Consider the following 18,263-nt stretch of genomic DNA (forward strand, 5'->3'; position numbering starts at 1 on the left):
TATAATTTTTTTATTATATAAATACGTGAAATTGTGCAAACGCAAAATTTTCAATAATTTTCTATTCATAAGTGCAATATTTCTAAGAATAAAAACAATGTCCATAAAATTTAGAATGAATTGGATTTAATTGATATGGACCAATTTTAATATTAATTAAATTATTTTATACTGGTAAAAAAGAGAGATGAAAAATTTATGAAAAAAATCATATAAGATTTTAAGCTTAACCTCCGGAATATTTGAGGAGGATATAGATCCATAATTTGAGGATGATATATTTTGTTTGTTGCGTGTATTTTCAATTTACAAAACTTCATTTACAATTTTCATTAAAAAAATCAGTACTTACAGAAAAGAGCCTTTGTTAATCTGATTAAATACATGTAGTAACGGCCACGGTAGGCAAGTTTTCATCAGTTTTTTCTTTATTATTTTTACACAGCCTATAATCTCTACAAAACAAACAAATGTTACATCCTCCATTGAAATAAATCTTGTGTTGGTGTGATTCACCAAACAATAAATATGGAAACTAGATACACTTTGAGAGAGAGAGAGAGAGATTAGTGATAGTCAATCAGCTCCTATATCAGTTGAGTTCCATATACACAGCTCTAGGTCTAGGTTGCCATTTGCGTCTACAAAACCAAAAGGAACCAAAAGAAAATCCACAGGGGGCGATCCTTCGACCCTACCCGGAAAATTGTTCGTGTACGACTTCAGTCTGAGACAGCTATTTCCTCTTTCAGATACAATATCATACAGATACTGGTCCTTTGATGAGCTCGGGCTTATGCAAGTAATCATGACTGTATGCCCAATACTCTCCGTTCCTTTGCTCAGGAGAAAAAGAATGCCATCTTTCTCGGCTTGTAGCACGAGAAATGCTTCGTTCTTGTTTAAGGTGACGGGTAAAGGGCAGTTATACTGGAACCGTCTTCCGGAGTCCCAGTGCTTACTGCTAAAATGCTCCGACAGTTGTGCAGACGAGCCAACATAATGGCATTTCTGGAGGGGGCAAGCACAGGGTGAACTGATGCAGACTTCTTCGTGCTCTCTTCTCTTGTTGTAAACCACGATTTCTGCACAACCATACTGAGCATTTCGGCAGGGTGCTCTCACTGGATCGGAAATTTCAATATCAACACAGACGGTGTTGCCTTCATCACCATTTATAGGCATATTTTCCTGAAATAACATAGTATTATAACAAAAATATTCAAAGGCCAGTGTATGGAGATCATAGTGTCAAGCAGAATTTTAAGGTTAAAAAGCAGTTATCGGATCATGGAACCCGGTATGAATTGTTGGCAAGAATAATTTTAAAACAAACAAATAAAATCAATGAAAAACTACCATTAATATCTAATAGTGTGAAATAAGAAAGAAAAATATATGAAAACAAAACAATCATGGAAGGCAAGAAAAAAAAATCATGTTTTCAAGGTCATTATCTGTTTTTCTCTGTTTTCTACACAATTACCAAAATGGAATCATCATTTACCTCTGCAGTGAACATGCCCCCATTAATTTGATCTTCTCCACCCTGTATGTAAAAATCCATAGCTTAAATTGGGAAAGTTATATGCATATTGCATAAATCAGGTTACTGCACTTAAAGATATCTGTCATGGAAAAGAATATATGAACAAAAGCAGATAAAAATGACCAAAAAGATAAGTTTGATAATTATCACTGTTCTGTGACCATGAACTGAATGAATTAGTTGCAAATTTACCCATTTACATAAATGGGTAAATTTGAAACTCAAGAATAATAACATAAAGAATCGATATAGTAATGACTATCAAGATGAAAATGATCTCCAGAATAAATACCTGATAATCAACCTGTTCAATTAAAGAATAATTTTCAACATCTGGCGGCATTACTCCTAGATGATTGCTGTCTGATTGGGTCCTATAACCCAGCATTCCCATCCCAAGGCCTCTTTCCTTGCAAACCACCTACAAGAAAACATTTTAAACCAGATTCACCATTATTACAATAAATGCATGTAGGTTACATAAAGCATACCTCTCCACATCCGTAACTGCCAAGTTCTCTCTCTTGCTTCTCTCTCTCACTAATTTCTTCTTCACCCCAAGAAGATAGGCATGGAAATATAGCAGGGGACAGTTCAGATGGTTCTCCAACAGCCACGCTCTCATAATAAAAGAGCTGAGGAAGAGCAAAATGGATGGAAATGAGAAATAACGTTTTAAAAAATGAAAGGATTTATTGAGTCTCACTTGGAGAAACAGAAGACAGCCACCAACTGCACGCTGCTTCCCTTGACGATAGCGAGCTACTTCTCTAACTAGCCGATCAAGTAAAAACTTCCCCCAGTTATATTGGTGGATAGTGTCCATATCTGTCAAAAAATGGAGGAACGATGGACTAACATCCAGCCTCGCCGTGGGGCAGAGTAGAGTGCCCAGCACATAAAGGAGAAAAGACCTCTTAAAATCCTCTCCAGCTTCTGGGACAGCCAACCTTTCTTCCAGGAGTCTGACAGAAATCCCGCGATTTGTAGCATTGTACTTCTTGCGCAATTCAGCAATCAATTCATCAGGTCCGGAGTTAACCACATCCTTCCCACTCGACGCAAATCCCATCACCAATTCAACATCTTGAGGAGTTAAAGGTATACGCTCGCCACAGATTTCCAAGCTGCGCCGGACAGTATTAAACTTCTCCAATAACCAAAGACACAGGCTGCGTCGCAGAGTTCGGCATCTGAGGTTGAGGATACTACCAAATCCCATGCTCTTTACAGCAGCTTTTTGGTCAAGTGTGAGCCGTTGCAACACATTTAATAATCGACCAGGAGAGCACCTAGTAACAAGTTTGGTCTGCACCATGAGAGTCACCATTTAGTTTATAATTATATGAGGATCCAATGACACATAAAAATCTAATTTATAAATTCTGGAAAACTATAAGCCAATACTTGTCTTCTTGGTTTGGGAATACGTGCTGGGGTAGTGCTCAAGTATTTATCCCATACTTCACGGGCACGATTAGTGTATTTTGACTTCTCTTCAGGACTCATCAATTTCCAGGCATCTGATGCAGCTTTTGTGGCCTAAAAAAGATTGCCCATAAGTACATTTCTTTTTTTTGTTATCCCCACTACAAGTCTCAATTGACACCCAAGCTTTTGAGAAAATAATATTGTATCAGCGCTATAACAACATAGACATACCACTTTCAAGCCCGAGGATTCCGGATGGGATGCAGTGTACTCCTTTATAAATTCACGGCTAAGCAAAAAATGGTTGGAATCAGCTGTATGGATTTCAAAATGGGAAACAAAAGTTTGCAGGAAACCGTTAAGTGAATGCAGTACCTAAATTGCACCCAAGAACATGCTGGACGAGATGTTCCATCTTGGTTCTTCTTCTTTTTTGGCAGACTGATTTCCGACTCACTATGCTCTTGTTCATTTCTCATTAGCGCCATCATATCTTCTTCACATGGAACCATAATTTAAAATAGCACCTTCACCATCATTTAACTCCAATCAGTCCCTAAGAAATAAAGAGAGAACATAAAAGCATAGCATCAACCACATGAAATTCTGAATTAAATGCACACATTTTAACGTCATTTCATTACTCATCACACAAATAAGTTTCCTCCATATCAACAAAGAATCCTCTACACATCTAAATTAAGCTAGCAACTATAATTCAGATATCCACCCGGTTTAGGCACACGCGTATGAAATCATACATCATACTCAAGAATCGGGGGAGCAGAGAAGCCTAACATCAATTCACACGTGACACTACCATCCAATCGATTAACTGAAGCAATGTTTTAGCCAAATGATGCAATCATCAGCACAAATTTAACCAAAACTCAACCTCCCTTTGCTAAAGGGCTGATTCCTATGCGGCAAATTGCAGGCTTCACACACAATTAATGGCAAAAGCACTCAGACTCCGCCTAGAATAGATTGCACAAAATCAATTAGAATAACGCAATACAATCAATAAAATAAGTCCAGCATTTTCTCAGAAGTGCAGCCATCCGTCAATAGACCTAAATTTTGTGAAATGCAACGCATGCAATCTGCAAAGAAACCCCAATCAGATGTTGAGGCATAAGGAATCCAGCTCGTACCGAGGTACAAGGCCTCATCGGCGGCATCGGAAGCTCCACAAGCTCCGTCGGCACGGCGGTTTCTCGCCTTTATTATAGTAAGTCTTCTTTTTTCCTTTGCTGCTCTTCTCTTCTGTTTTATTCCGCCATCAACGCATCGATTCTTTTTCTACTTATTTTATGGGCTTTTGAGGATAATGGGATCTTATATTGCAATTTGGGCCATCTATATTTACTTTTTTCTTATCATTTAAATACAGTCAGACAATATTAATAGACTCTCTGGTTCCATTTTATTAGGCTTTAGGCCATGTTTGATTGTCAAGATTCTGTCCAAAAAAGGAATCTGATTCCTTAAATTTTAAATTTCGGTGTTCGTTTTGATTTTTAATTAAACTGTGAAAGTAATCAGAATCCCGAGAACAAGGAAAGTTAGTACAACTTTCCAGGATTCTTGATCCCAACTATTCTTAAGTTTTTTTTTTCCCAGTTTTAGAATTCTTACATATTTAGTGCAATATATAGTATAGTTTTTATTATAATAATAATAATTACTACTACCACTATTAATTAAAATATTTTTAAAATAATTTAAAATCATAAATCATACTACTACTTAATTTCAATATAAAAACAACTATAATTAAAATTATTATAATTATCAAAATATTATTATAATAATTATATATAATTGTTATTATTATTATTATTATAATTAATGATTTATTACATAATTAAAATATAATTATATAATAAATCATATAGTAATAAATAATAATTATTATTTTATAAATTAATAATTAATCAATAAATTCTAGTGAAATTTTAAATTATAAAATTTATTCAATTATAATTATAAACATAATAATAATAATTATTATTATTATTATTATGATTATTAGTATATATTACGATGAAATAATCCATATTTAAACTATCCATCATAATATAATAATACAATTATTATCATTTGTAATTAATAATTTATTAAAAAAATTATATTATTATTCTTTTTTATAAAAAGAAATAATAAGTAGTTTATTTGTAGGTTGATGTTTAAATCAAATATAAATTTAAAATCTTGATATTTTCCAAACATAGGAAAGTAAAGTTATTAGGAATCATATTTCCGGGATTCATTTTCTCAGGAATAATTTTCCTTGCCAACTTTACTTTCCCATCAACCAAACATGGCCTTAGAGTGTCATGCTATTTTTTTGGTTAACCGAGAAGCCGGTCAGTTTTTGGAAGAATCGATATAATCCAGTCCGGTTCTAGTTATCAATCTAGGGTGATTTTGGGCCGATTAACTGATCATTTCAATATGATTATAACCGAACCGAATGAATATCCAACCCTAACCAAAGGGCATTTAGGAATTAAGGAATGCATAGTATATTGCCAAAAGGTTTTTTGTAGAACCCAAACAAGGAAACGAACACTAGACCTAAAGTATGGGAGGCAGAGACTCTAACCAACGGGCTACACAAGCACTTCGGTGATAAATCTTAAAGCCGATCATAACCAATCGGGCCTGGCCTCAGACTATTCATGAGTTTTTAGAATGGCCCGATTGGAGCCCGATGGAATAACTCTTTATGTGACCCAAATCCAAATTTACAGATAGGATATAAAATGTCTTACTAAGTTACAACTCATGGTTAAATAATAGTAGTAACTAATAACTATATTAAGGTTTATCAAGTACAGTACATAACTAGAACATATAAAAAAACCTACATTTGAAAGTATAAATAAACAATTCTCCATCATTATTTTGGAGCATCATCTGGAAAAGAACAATAAGTTGATCTGTATATCCCAATATGAGGAGGCCTTCCAATTTGTGAGTTTTTTCAGATGGAGGTAACAGAATCCGCATCGCTGCTATCACTATCGCTGCTGCTGCTACTCCTGCTTCCGCTTCCACTGCTGCTACTCTCACTCCCGCTGCTGCTGCTCGAGCTTGAACTCTGGCCTTCTCTTGCTTGTGCATTTTCAGCATTTGGTCCCTTACCAGCTTCGTTGTCGCTAACATCAATGTCAATATCACCAATCTCATCATCTGTGTCAGTTTGATGTGGTATGTTGATGTCGAAGTCAAGCTCTTTTACTTCGACAGTCCCTCCATGAGGTGGTGGATTGCCATCATCGTCATCATCATTCATTATATCCAGATCATCTTCTTCCTCTTGGTCGTCAATCTGCAACTCCGGTGACGGGTTTGATGAGTTTGGCTGCGCAGCAGGGATTTCAGCAGTCTTCTCCACTCTAGGCTTTGCATCTGATTCGAAGATAAAGGAGTTCACAATTGTGTTATGTGTCCCAACATAACCAAGAAAAACAACTACCCCAAATGATATCAACTCAATCAAATATGAAATTAAACTCTATTCTTCTGACAATACTAACAAATCGAATAGCCTAAGATACGTATCACTATCAGTAGTTTTGCATTTTTTCACAGATAAAATAAGGTGTTTCACCATTTTTCGCTGTGATGTGACACCAAACTTTAGCCATAAGTATGGCTTGGTGGAATATCCCATGGTTAAGAGGGATGAGAGCCAAATTCACAGGTAGTGCAGATGCTGTTAATGTTTCTGTATTAACATACATACCCGAGATTTTGTAGTCTCCAATCTCAATTCGTTCAACTTCAACCTGCAACAGTTTATGGGAAAAGGGAAAAGCTAGTTACTCGTTCCAATGGCAAGATGCAAGATACCACAGAATTCAAGAGTCTTGCTATACAATCCAAGATATCACACAAATTCAAGATACTTGATGCTATATATCATGTATAAATCATCTGAATATGGACAAAAAGGCTATGAAAATGAGCAGTTCGACCTAAAAAGGCTATGGAAATGTGCAGTTCCAGTTTAGTAATAGACCCCTGATCCCCAACAAAATATAAAAATAACTACAAAATGATCTATCATGTGTGCTGTCAGACAATTTCTTAAGAGAAAGGCATTTAAAAAATAAAGCATAATTAAGAATTTTGATTCTCTAAAAAGATCAAGAAGAAGGCATCAACCCAGTTGAATAGAAAGAACCTACAGGCAGAGCAGGATATGGGTCCTTGTCCAAAGGCTGATGCTTAATCCCTTTCGCAATTGGTGGCGAACTTGGATCTGCCATTCCAACTGATGGAACCCCTGGTCCTGGCCCTGCAGATTCACCCATCATCCGATTATGCCTCAATCGCTTGACAGCACGGTGCAATCGCTCCAACCGAAAAGACTCGCCATCAAAGAAAAGAACAGCATCGTTGTCCTTGCAATCCTCACTAGTGCCCTCAAAGGTTACCTTAGGCTTCCCAGGTTGTATATTCTGGAACTCCACGGCAACCTTATTATCCTTGCTCTTGTGCAGGGTGCCTCGCTGATTCTTATCAATTGAAGCTGGCTTGAACTCATCTGACAAAGAAATGAATACGATACAATATTAATACAGGGATGAAAATATGGCCATTTACAATAACCAAGATTTTAGTACATTGAACATTTAAGAAAGTAAAAGAAGAACAGTAGTAGCAGTACATACAGCGAAAAGTGCAGAATTTCGAGGGATTGTGATTGCTGAAGGAGGAGCCTAGGGTCAGGTTGTACCATCGATCAGCTTGGGGTGCAGTGCTCGGTTCACTCGAATTGTTCATCCCTGCCATTTTATATTATATTTGCAATGCTCTGATCAAATATGAGTTATCCAGACACAATGATTCTGGAGTCGTCGAATTGAACGACAAATAACTAACAGGATGAGGTTTATTCTTGTCGTTGCCGATGGAAATCTTCAACTCTTTAGAATATCACCATATGGATTCACTGTAATCTAACTTTCTGTTACATGATAAAAGGGGTCGAAGTTACTAATCCAAAAGCATAACATGATTCAGAACTAGAACAAGCATTCAAAGGAAAAATTTTCATGCTAAAAACATTGTTAACTAAAATTCAGAAACCAATAAACACAAACATCTTCTGATGCTACCATTACATTAACTGTAATTTTTTATACAGCCAATGCACTCATGAATCCAGTAAATGCAGGTCATTAATCAGCATATATCATTTAAATTGATTCAATTTCGGTATTCATACTGAAACATCTCTACCATGAAGAGGCCTAACACCATCTAAAACAATCAACACATTTTTCTCTACAGCAGTTGGACCGAAAGAAGCAAAAATTCAAAAAAAAAAGGATTAAAATTACTTTAGCAAAAAAAAAGCTCCTTCTGATGCTACCAGAAACATCTAATCAATTTGGTGCTCCAGTAGAAAATCGGTCAAATTTTTCATGGAAAACTTAGCAGGATTCACAACAACAAATTTTTCATGGAAAACTTAGCAGGATTCACAACAAGACAGATGATAATACCAATTCACTTTATACATAATACATAGTATGAATTAATCGCAAATCGCATATCGTTTATGTAACACTTTGAGGCAAATCAATTTCTCTTGAATACAGCTAAAAATCGGCAGGTGCAAAGAGATCGTCAAATGCGAGTTGTGCATTTCAGAAATCAAACCGAATCTGGTGCTGAGGGTGAAATAATCGGCACATACCGAGGGTTAGCAGACTGCGGTGGTGGTGGGTGGCGGCTCGGGTGGACAGGGCGGCGGTTCTAGATGGTTAGTGTGGATCACAAAAATATTAAAAATAAACAAATAAACATAAATCTTAGTTGTGTTCTAATTATAAAGGGCTTTTCATGGAGTACAATATTATGGGCTTTTTACGTATGAATAGGTTCATATTACTACGCTACCATTAATACAATTAATTATACATTAAGAAGAGATTATTCCATTTGTAAGAATTATATCTCATGATTAAATATGTATTCATCATTTAATAGGAGAGTGATCCATTGCTAACTCATTCTCTAGTTGCTAACTACAACTAATTTAAGACCATAAGATTTTAGAAATCTAGTGGTCTAAAATTTGCCACGTGTAATTTTCATTTTTATTAATGATATCGAAAAGGATAAAAAAACTATCAAATTAGGATTTTGGATGAAAATGTCAATATAGTGTTTTGAAAATATCAACACAATGCTTTAGAATGTCAACACATTGCTTATGTCAACCCATTGATTTAAGAATTACATTCCACATGTATTATATTGATATATTTATATACAATGTTACAATTGTTGCTGTACGAAAAATTGAAAATTTTTGAATTTTTTTTTCAAATTTTGACATATACATATGCAAGGGAGATCTCGTTATAATCCTTATGAAATTATCTTTAATTTGATATATGTTGTGCGAAAAATAATCTAAATCGTGAAAGTTATATGCGTTTTAAAGTTATGTGGTATTTTTCAAAAGTTAGTTACAACTACTTTGTTGTGAATTGACCTTAATACCTCTATTGACGTTTTTTGTTGATCGTATTGATATTTCGGGGCTGATGATCTAGGCCTTTGATTTGAATATCTAAGGACTATTATTTAATTGTAGTTAGTAATTAAGTATTAAGTTAGCAATATAACACTCCCCTTATTAAATATGTATTCTGTTTTGTTCATAAAATTCAATCTCTATTTGTATTTTTGTCATGTTTAGTCGTGACAAACAAATGCTACCTAAGAGTACTGTCATTGTTCTTTTAGATATTTTAATTAAAAAATTAATATTGGTATAATTTTACAAATCATATAAAAATTAAATCTCTATGAATTATGCATCGGTAGCCCAATAAAAATGCAATAAACCAACTTTAAAAACAAATAATTATTGATGTTTAGTTTGATTTTATAAATAATAAAAATAATCTAAACTCAGTTTATTCTTTTTGTTCGACTATTTATTTGAGGTTATGATTAGCCCCCAATCAAATCAAAATTCACACTACTAATTTAAAATATATATCGACTGTTATACATTGCTTTGTCTGCCTGAGGACTTAACACATCATTCACATTTTCCATTGATTTTATCTTTCAAAGAGGCCCTTCACATACACCATACCCTTCTCACTCAGCTGAAGCTCCTTTCTCATCTGCTCCACTTGCTGATCGTCGCCTTGGACAATGATCTCCGACAGGTTCCCGTCATCGCCCACCAATACTTTAACCTGAATCTGCTCCTTCCTAGATGCTTTCGTCCAATAATAAACTCCCCTGATTCAACACCACGCGTTAGCTTCCCTCGTGCGATCATCCAGTTAAGAGTAGAAAACAGGAATATCGTTACAGACTTACGCCAATGGACTCAATATGGTTAGCCAGAACCAGTTGTTTCCGATGTCTGGATAAGTTATTGTAAGAACAAGTGCTACACTTGCAAGACTTATACAGGTGCAGAAAGTGAGCAATGCTGCTTGACCTCGGCTTGGCACCATCACCCCTTCAAATCTGAAAGAGATAAAAACGTGGTTGAGTGAGAGAGAGAGAGAGAGAGAGAGAGCGATATATCATCATAATCGGGCTACTGATCAACTTATAGGGATGGACAAGATTACAATAGTTATTAACATCAGTAACAGAACACAGAAATTAAGTAAAGACGTTGACGGGTGGAGATCCACTTTCCACAAGATTACAAGAAGTGCAGATGTTACAAAGGTCATAAACAATTACACGAGCGAGTAGAGAGGGGAGGGATATGTAATTGCTGTAATCCCGTTCAATGTTCATGTCATGTAACCGAACTCAGCAAAACTAATATAGACATACATTTTCATCTATTTCCCCAATTTGGAAGCATTTTTTACTGTATTGTGATCACTACATTGCAGCCTAATCATAGTATAGACATACGTTTTCATATCTTTCCCCAATATGGAACAACACGAGCTATCCAATCTGCCCGAACTACGAAATGAAAGTACTCAACAGCACAAAGCAGTGTTATTGATTGCTTACACTATTGTCTCTCCTCTATCTGACACTACAAAATTGTTGCGAGTAAAGAACGATAGTATTTCTCCTGCAACCTGATTAGGCGCCTTCTTTCCTTCCCCTTCTCGTACGAGTGTCTTCTTGACAACCTGATTCAGATATTTAGATGTAAGATTTGATTTCAACGAAAAAAGAGAGCAACGAAACAACACTAGTATGTATCCTCAATCTTACCCCATGCTAGTTTAAAAGAAGCAGTAATTGGAGCTAGAAGTACAGTACCTTGGATTTTACTGAACGTTTGATGAGGGACCAAAGACCGGGAACGGAGATGACAAAGAGACCCAGAGAAGTATAATAACTAGCCAGTGAGTAGCCAGTACTTTCTGCAAGCAGAAAGAGAGACTGTGTATGCTGAGGCAGATGCTCCACAAAATCTGAAGACGACAACAAAGCATCGCCCACAGAGGTAGATAGTTGAACTGCAAGGCTCCTTTGCTTTTTTGGCACTCGGACACTTCCAGGCCATGAGTGAATGTGCTGTTGGTCTTGGGTTGAAATTGTGCAACGAGAGAGAGGAGATATTAGTAGCTTCGTTGCCATTTTCTGATGACTTCAAGAATAATAAAAACTAATCAGTTTTTGAGGACTTGTATGTTTAATCTACCTCTCAGTTACATTCCACAAGTTCTCAAGTTTAATTTACTACAATGACCATCATGTATCAAAGCCATAACACACTTTTGACTTCAAACTGAACCAAAACCAGTTTATTTGAATCAGTGCAGTTGATAGAAATAAAAAATCTCAATCATCTTGATAAAACCAAATGATCAAAAAGCAAAAAAAATAGGGGGATATAGCTACTAGTTAAACCTACTTCTATGATCATGTCACTCATCAAAAATTAAGAAACAGAGATGTTAGCTTGTTCATACAAGGTTGCAAAAAGCACAAAGAAAGTTTTAATCAACCGTAGCAATCGTATATTTGGATGAGCCCATTAGAGCATAATCATAAAAAACTAAAAAACATAATCCAATATGGCAATTCACATTTAACAAAAGAAAATTCACATCCATATAAATGATGAAAAGGACAACTAAAACGCATGAAAATGAAATCAAAGCTTGTATGGAAACAGTAAACAAGAAGACTAAAGTCACTTCTAATTGGGCTTCAGTTGGTGCATAGGTAATAAAAAATTGTTTCCTTCATTTCATATGTACATCAGATATGAGGATCTGTGCTTAGAAGCTAACAAAGCTATAGACATCACAGCTAAAAGCACGAAGAACATGAGTAATGACATGTATTTTCTTTTGGATAAGAGTATCTAATAATGTGTAGAAATGTAAATGTAGTCTCTTTATAGGGGCGTTTATTGAAACACGATGGGCTAAAAAAGAACTACCACAGATTAACTGAATTATAAAAAATGATGCATAGAAGCTCCATGACTACATTTAGGGATGATGCCCACATCAAGAGCTACAAATCCAATCAATAAAGAGAATTATAAAAAATCTTAATGTGCTGAATACGTGACGAATACACATCCTGTAAGATTGATTATGGTTCGAAGCTAGAAATATTTGTATTAGGGTTTTGGTTCAATCCAAAGATTCATTATAAAAGAAGATATGCAAAACTTCCATATAGTTGTTTCCAGAGCTAACTTATTGTAAGGTTTTCAATTTCATCAGCATAATCCGAGGCCATCCTATTTTCACAGATATTCACACTAACACATACACATAATGCATATTTCCTGAGGTAATTGGCGCCTAATGCAGCTCACAACACTAGCACTACTGCAGCGGCTCCACGATAACGTAAATGAAATAGAGAGGAGAGATGAAAGAACTCACGGCTGTAGAATTTGTGGAGGGAAAGGAAGCGGAGGCAGGTGGAGATGAGCCCCTCGCCGAAGAAGAAAGCAGCGGTGGATAAGGGGAAAGGAGCTGAGACGAGTGGCGGTTGAATGGGCTTTAACAGAATAAAAATCGCGTTCGCCGTTAACGATTTCATTTGGTTAATTAAAGTGAAATCGTTCCTGAACCTAAACGCCTACAAAATCGAACCAAAATTAAATTGTGATATTTTAAAAATCAAAATTTAAAACTACTACATGGTTAGTAATTTTAAAAAAAAGTGTTCAATACATTGAGATTATTTGCAAATTTCACCAACGATATTTTTTTGTGTTGGTTGTGAATTTATTTTTAGCAAAAAAAGCACATATGAATTTGAAAAACTCAAAATTGAGTCGATGCACATTGAGATGAGACAATTACATACTATTGAACTCGATCACAAAAAAATAACAACTTATCTATATATAGAATTATAATCGAATTATATCGAGTCGAATATAATGTATTTGTATTTAAATACTAGTTGAATAATTTGAATTGAATATATGTTGAATACGAATATCTGAATTGAAATAAATTATTTAATTAGCTTACTTATGCTAGTGAAGTGGTATATATATTTGTGTGGTTAATGAATTCAATTTGAAGTTTAGTTTTTATAGTTGTGAAGTCTTATTTTTTAAACAAAGAGAATGTTACACTAATTAAATATATAAATATTATATAAATGTTAATTAAAATATTTGATTGAATATTGTTTTCCTTTTCCTTTTGTCTTTTCTAACAGTTGAAATACCCACCAAATTTTGGATTGGAAGCAGTAATCTCTCAAATTTGCTACTCAACGAATAAAATGGCTGCCCAAATGTTATGCACCAGCTACTCATCCTTGTCGATCCATGGCGATAACAAATCTCCTCCGCCATCACATCACAAGCTTGTAGAAAATGTTGTTCGGTATCCTTCACGGCGCGGCGCCGGGAAATTATCGGTGCAGTGCTCGGAAAATCAGCCCCAGATTTTGAGGACTTGCAAGCACTGCAAAATCCAGTTCGATCCTCTGCAAAACCATCCCCGTGCTTGTCGTTTTCATTCTGCTCATTTCGGAGGTATGCTCTTTCTCAATTGAACGGGAGGCGACTAGCATATGATTTCACTTTGATTGCTCGATTCATCTGATTTTCAGCTGCTTTATGCTTCTACATGAGTGTACTGGATCGTTTTTTGTTTTTATTTTTCTGATTTAGGAATTGTCTGTTTTTCCTGATGATTTTACTTGAATTTAAGTATGTAAAGCTGCGCGATAATTGCTCTTTGCAGAGGATTACTTTTGATTTCACTTTGACTTCTCAATTCATATGATTTTAGGCTGCTTTATGCTTTTATTTGTATTGTGGTTCGTTTTTGTTTTTATTTCATTTGATTCAGTCAATTGTATGTTTTCCTGTTGATTTTGATTGAATTGAAGTCATGTAAGGCCGTAATGTTCTTTACAGAGGATATAAATTCGGATTCATTTTTCGGAAAAGTAAAGTATTTAATTTAGGTTTCAAATTTGACTATTTGAGTGTGCCTGAGGAAGTAGAGCACAGAAAGGGGTGAATGTCTTTTTGCCACAATCAGAACAAGATTGTGTATATCTCAACAAAAGCTAAGCTATATTTATCTTAAGATTAATGCATTCTGATTGCTAAATGATTAGCACCATAGCAATAAAAATATTTAGCTTCTGAAAATCTAGATCTCAGTTGTGTCCCCTTATTCTCACTTGCTTACGCTGCTGATCCTATCAATATTGCCCTACTGTTATACTTCATGAAGCACTGTTAATACCTGACATAGGAGCGATCAATTTTTTTCCTTAGGAGAAACCAAGAGAAAGTTTGAGAGTGTATACACGGGTGGCACCATGCATACCCCTGATTCAGGAAAGGTTTACCAATATTGGCACTGCTGTGGCTCTGAAGATCCCTTTGATCCCGGATGCACTGCGGCACCTCACTCTTCGTATGACGACTGAATATGCAACGGTCTGGATGCTAAATCTTGAGATATACTGTGATTACTCTCGTCCTGTATCTGCATTTACTTTGATATGTTTTTGTTACCTATAATCTCGAAAAGTAAAGCATTTTCTTATATCAATAGAAACAAGAACCATAGCCTTTTTCATGTGGTTTCTTTTGCTACTGTTTGTGATCACTCTGCAAAGAGTTCTTAGCCAATTTTGTTTACTAGTCATACTCTCAATAGGATGTTGAGACCATACATTTGACATGAAAAAAAGGGCTTTGTCAAATGGCAAAATACTTCATCATTCACATATGTATAGAAAATACTATCGATCACTGTAGTTTCTTGGTAATTACTGAACATGTATTCATATCAACGAGCACGAACAATTGAGTTGCAGGAGTGATAATTTTGGGGAGTTTACCGAGCAACATGGTGCTTGGTAACTTAATGAGCACTGGCGTGCTTGGTGATTGTCATATGTACCGAATGTCTTGTGAAATAATCGAACTCTAGGAGCATGTTTTAGCTTTAGGTGATTTATCAGTCTTAGAAATAATTGCTTGGGAAATATCCTATTCCATCAACCAACAAGCAGAAGAAAGAAATAAGATAGGATCAATATCGAAGATGTGGTAATTTATTAGGAAGCAAGATCTTAGCCGATTGGCTAATAAACCTGATCCCTATGATCTATAGTCTGACCACCATTTATTACAGTAGATTCGAGAGAGAGAGTTCATTCGAAGAAGCGGGGGCAGGCGCAGGGGCTCATCCGGCACATGGTGGGGAGAGAGCACATCATCCTCTGCATCTCCACCTGCTGCGGCATCTCCATCATCATCTCCTTCACCGCCCCGCACCTGCACTGCGAGCTCACCCGCCTCAGCTCCGAGCAACACTCCTCCAAATGCTCCTCCTCCCCACCGCGGCGGCGGTCGTACGCGTCAGCATAGGGCCCACGCCTCATCTTGCTCTCTGCCCACCTCATACAGCTCGACATCGGCATATGCTGCTCCACCTCGCGCTCGCACTCGTCCCCCCTGTAGGTGTAGGCCGAGGCGACAGCCGCGGTGGCGATGAGGAGGATCAGAACTGCTAGCTTGGCCATTGTTTGGTTGTGGATATATATATATGTGTGTAAGGAGATATATACTTGTTGTGTGTGGTGGTGGAGTAAGTGGGAGTGGAGGGAAAGGTATTTATAGAGGATTTGAGGGTTTTGCATGGCCGGAACGTGGTGGCGATGAGGTGTTGGGGCGGCGGAGGGGAGCTTCCACGTACAGGTAGTTTATGCATATGCTGCCAGTAGCCACCGTCAATTGAACGCTACAGCTTCTTAATAATTTGACGCATATGGAATTTTGAAATAATTGTATGACATAATTTTGGAATTTTTTAAAATTGGTTGTTATTTCAAAATTATGATGTACTTGTTTTTTAATAATTTGAACTTTATGAAATTGAACCAGAAAAACGTTTGTTTAATAATTTTATTTTATTTTAATTAAATCAGGTGTCCCGCTATATAATGTTTTAAAATACAATATTTTTTTACTTGAATCAGTAAACATTTTAGTTGAATAGGCTTCTTCAAAATCTTATTCTTAGTTACGGATAAGATGGTAAGTAAATGGTAGATTAGCTTGGATAGACTCGTCTATACACTCTATCTAGCGGCGTATCTTGAATTTTTGATTTGGGGTGCAAGTCTTGGCGTCATGTCACCAGACTAGACCCTCGAGTAATGGACGAGATAAACTCGGGTAGTGGTTGAGATAGGCCTTTAAGACTTAAGTAGCGGTCGAGATGAATTTCCGAGTAGTGGTTGAGGTAGACTTTCCGAGTAGTGATCGAGATAGGCCTCTAAGTTTGCATCTTTTGCTCTTATTCAAAAATGTGCAAAAAAGAGATAAAAGAATGAAAAGCAAAGCAACAGAGAAGAAGCCAGGCATATGATATAACATACATGTAATATATGTATCGATTGAGAGATTAATTGAGCCAAGAGAAACAAGAAATCTATACTTTGAGGTAATTCATCAAACAGGGAATGAATGCAAATAACAAAAAAAACTGGTCTATGGCTCTGCAGATCCCTTTGATCCCGGATGCACTTCGGCACTTCACTCTTCGTAGACGACTGAATATGCAACGATAAGGAAGCTAAATCTTGAGATTTTCTGTGATTATTCTCATCCTGTACCTGCAATTGCATTGATATATTCTTGTTGCCTATACATAATGGGGTGTTCAGTTTGCAAGATTGTATCCGGGATTAAATTTGTAGTGTGTTTGGTTCATAGGATTCAACCCCACAATCCAATCCTAGATGGATAATCATGGGATAATTAGTCATAGCTAACCCCCTATGACTAAAATAATCTCACAACTCAATCATAGATTGTATCTTGGTATTATTTTATCTTGGAAACCGAACCCCACCAATAGATACAAAATCATAGCCTTTTCATATGGTTTCTTTTCTACTGTTTGTGACCACTCTGAATAGGAAGCTAAGACCATACATTTGACATGAAAAAACGGGGTTTGTCGAATGGCAAGATACCTCATCATTCACAATGGATACCAAACGTCTTGTGAATTAATCGAACTGTAGGAGCATGTTTTAGTTTAGGTGATTGAATATAAGAAGCAGAAGAAAGAAATAAGATAAGAGTGATCTTGATGATATATAGAGGATGTGGTATTTTATTAGGAAGCAAGATGTTAGCCGATGGGCTAATAAACCTGAACCCTATGATACAGTCTGACCACCATTTATTACAATAGAAGAGAGAGAAAGAGTGTGTGTTCAGTCGAAGAAGCGGGGGCAGGCGCAGGGGCTCATCCGGCACATGGTGGGGAGGGAGCACATCATCCTCTGCATCTCCACCTGCTGCGGCATCTCCATCATCATCTCCTTCACTGCCCCGCACCGGCACTGCGAGCTCACCCGCCTCAGCTCCGAGCAACACTCCTCCAAATGCTCCTCCTCCTCCCCGCCGCGGCGACGGTATGGCCCGCTCCTCATCTTGCTCTCCGCCCACCTCATGCAGCTCGTCATCGGCATCTTCTGCTCCACCTCGCGCTCGCACTCGTCGCCCCTGTAGCTGTAGGCCGAGGCGGTGGCGACGGCAATGAGGAGGATCAGAACTGCTAGCTTGGCCATTGTTGGGTTGTGGATATTGATGTGTATGAAGATATATATATATTTGTTGTGTTGTGTTGTGTTGTGGTGGAAGATGTGGGAGTGGAGGGAAAGGTATTTATAGAGGATTTGAGGGTTTTGCATGGCCGGAACGTGGTGGCGATGAGGTGTTGGGGCGGCGGAGGGGAGCTTCCACGTACAGGTAGTTCATGCATATGATGCCGATAGCCACCGTCGA

At 36.8% G+C, this 18,263-nt stretch overlaps 6 protein-coding genes across 11 annotated transcripts; 1 reads left to right on the plus strand and 5 right to left on the minus strand.

Moving 5' to 3' along the window:
• Window positions 1–410: 410 nt before the first annotated feature.
• On the minus strand, window positions 411–4,274 carry LOC121779888. Of its 4 annotated transcripts, XM_042177343.1 has the most exons (10): window positions 4,135–4,274; window positions 3,876–3,957; window positions 3,356–3,507; window positions 3,212–3,269; window positions 2,957–3,091; window positions 2,256–2,858; window positions 2,041–2,184; window positions 1,842–1,970; window positions 1,508–1,549; window positions 411–1,191 (listed from the first exon to the last, which is right to left on the minus strand). In XM_042177343.1, the coding sequence occupies exons 3-10, from the start codon at window positions 3,490–3,492 to the stop codon at window positions 577–579; spliced, it is 1,863 nt and encodes a 620-aa protein (XP_042033277.1). In that variant the 5' UTR covers window positions 3,493–3,507; window positions 3,876–3,957; window positions 4,135–4,274; the 3' UTR covers window positions 411–576. The 4 variants fall into 4 exon arrangements, with proteins under 4 accessions (XP_042033277.1, XP_042033275.1, XP_042033274.1 ...); XM_042177341.1 differs by lacking the exon at window positions 3,876–3,957; XM_042177340.1 differs by lacking the exon at window positions 3,876–3,957 and having other exon boundaries at window positions 3,356–3,536.
• Window positions 4,275–5,774: 1,500 nt separating this feature from the next.
• LOC121780118 (ELL-associated factor 1-like) lies at window positions 5,775–8,820 on the minus strand. Of its 2 annotated transcripts, XM_042177640.1 has the most exons (6): window positions 8,697–8,820; window positions 7,877–7,961; window positions 7,666–7,779; window positions 7,180–7,538; window positions 6,735–6,777; window positions 5,775–6,397 (listed from the first exon to the last, which is right to left on the minus strand). In XM_042177640.1, the coding sequence occupies exons 3-6, from the start codon at window positions 7,775–7,777 to the stop codon at window positions 5,970–5,972; spliced, it is 942 nt and encodes a 313-aa protein (XP_042033574.1). In that variant the 5' UTR covers window positions 7,778–7,779; window positions 7,877–7,961; window positions 8,697–8,820; the 3' UTR covers window positions 5,775–5,969. The 2 variants fall into 2 exon arrangements, with proteins under 2 accessions (XP_042033574.1, XP_042033573.1); XM_042177639.1 differs by having other exon boundaries at window positions 7,666–7,961.
• A 1,155-nt stretch (window positions 8,821–9,975) lies between these two features.
• LOC121778488 (protein COFACTOR ASSEMBLY OF COMPLEX C SUBUNIT B CCB1, chloroplastic-like) lies at window positions 9,976–12,968 on the minus strand. 2 transcript variants are annotated; one of them, XM_042175849.1, is made up of 5 exons: window positions 12,856–12,968; window positions 11,267–11,590; window positions 11,009–11,133; window positions 10,346–10,498; window positions 9,976–10,264 (listed from the first exon to the last, which is right to left on the minus strand). In XM_042175849.1, exons 2-5 carry the CDS (start codon window positions 11,585–11,587, stop codon window positions 10,078–10,080), a joined length of 786 nt encoding a protein of 261 aa, XP_042031783.1. In that variant the 5' UTR covers window positions 11,588–11,590; window positions 12,856–12,968; the 3' UTR covers window positions 9,976–10,077. The 2 variants fall into 2 exon arrangements, with proteins under 2 accessions (XP_042031783.1, XP_042031782.1); XM_042175848.1 differs by having other exon boundaries at window positions 11,267–11,597; window positions 12,856–12,967.
• A 695-nt stretch (window positions 12,969–13,663) lies between these two features.
• On the plus strand, window positions 13,664–15,033 carry LOC121778500. Its single transcript, XM_042175862.1, has 2 exons — window positions 13,664–13,970; window positions 14,727–15,033. The coding sequence occupies exons 1-2, from the start codon at window positions 13,715–13,717 to the stop codon at window positions 14,879–14,881; spliced, it is 411 nt and encodes a 136-aa protein (XP_042031796.1). The 5' UTR covers window positions 13,664–13,714; the 3' UTR covers window positions 14,882–15,033.
• Window positions 15,034–15,613: 580 nt separating this feature from the next.
• LOC121779282 (2S seed storage protein 1-like) lies at window positions 15,614–15,985 on the minus strand. Its single transcript, XM_042176589.1, has one exon. It carries the CDS (start codon window positions 15,983–15,985, stop codon window positions 15,614–15,616), a length of 372 nt encoding a protein of 123 aa, XP_042032523.1.
• A 1,704-nt stretch (window positions 15,986–17,689) lies between these two features.
• LOC121779283 (2S sulfur-rich seed storage protein 1-like) lies at window positions 17,690–18,046 on the minus strand. Its single transcript, XM_042176590.1, has one exon. It carries the CDS (start codon window positions 18,044–18,046, stop codon window positions 17,690–17,692), a length of 357 nt encoding a protein of 118 aa, XP_042032524.1.
• Between the last annotated feature and the right edge of the window lie 217 nt (window positions 18,047–18,263).

Source organism: Salvia splendens, chromosome 19, assembly GCF_004379255.2.
Source record: "Salvia splendens isolate huo1 chromosome 19, SspV2, whole genome shotgun sequence".
In the NCBI taxonomy this organism is placed as follows: Eukaryota; Viridiplantae; Streptophyta; class Magnoliopsida; order Lamiales; family Lamiaceae; genus Salvia; species Salvia splendens.

What these genes read in the sequence shown, in the direction of transcription:
- LOC121779888 (XM_042177341.1), bottom strand. Translation starts at nt 3,492, where the DNA reads ATGGTTCCATGTGAAGAAGATATGATGGCGCTAATGAGAAATGAACAA. An exon ending in TGTTCTTGGGTGCAATTTAG is followed by an intron (nt 3,270 to 3,355) that starts GTACTGCATTCA and finishes TTTTTTGCTTAG; the next exon opens with CCGTGAATTTATAAAGGAGT. An exon ending in TTGAACAGGTTGATTATCAG is followed by an intron (nt 1,550 to 1,841) that starts GTATTTATTCTG and finishes TTTTACATACAG; the next exon opens with GGTGGAGAAGATCAAATTAA.
- LOC121780118 (XM_042177639.1), bottom strand. Translation starts at nt 7,786, where the DNA reads ATGGCAGGGATGAACAATTCGAGTGAACCGAGCACTGCACCCCAAGCT. An exon ending in ACCCATATCCTGCTCTGCCT is followed by an intron (nt 6,778 to 7,179) that starts GTAGGTTCTTTC and finishes AAACTGTTGCAG; the next exon opens with GTTGAAGTTGAACGAATTGA. An exon ending in TGGAGACTACAAAATCTCGG is followed by an intron (nt 6,398 to 6,734) that starts GTATGTATGTTA and finishes TCTTCGAATCAG; the next exon opens with ATGCAAAGCCTAGAGTGGAG.
- LOC121778488 (XM_042175849.1), bottom strand. Translation starts at nt 11,587, where the DNA reads ATGGCAACGAAGCTACTAATATCTCCTCTCTCTCGTTGCACAATTTCA. An exon ending in AACGTTCAGTAAAATCCAAG is followed by an intron (nt 11,134 to 11,266) that starts GTACTGTACTTC and finishes TATCTGAATCAG; the next exon opens with GTTGTCAAGAAGACACTCGT. An exon ending in ACCATATTGAGTCCATTGGC is followed by an intron (nt 10,265 to 10,345) that starts GTAAGTCTGTAA and finishes GTGTTGAATCAG; the next exon opens with GGGAGTTTATTATTGGACGA.
- LOC121778500 (XM_042175862.1), top strand. Translation starts at nt 13,715, where the DNA reads ATGGCTGCCCAAATGTTATGCACCAGCTACTCATCCTTGTCGATCCAT. An exon ending in TCATTCTGCTCATTTCGGAG is followed by an intron (nt 13,971 to 14,726) that starts GTATGCTCTTTC and finishes TTTTTTCCTTAG; the next exon opens with GAGAAACCAAGAGAAAGTTT.
- LOC121779282 (XM_042176589.1), bottom strand. Translation starts at nt 15,985, where the DNA reads ATGGCCAAGCTAGCAGTTCTGATCCTCCTCATCGCCACCGCGGCTGTC.
- LOC121779283 (XM_042176590.1), bottom strand. Translation starts at nt 18,046, where the DNA reads ATGGCCAAGCTAGCAGTTCTGATCCTCCTCATTGCCGTCGCCACCGCC.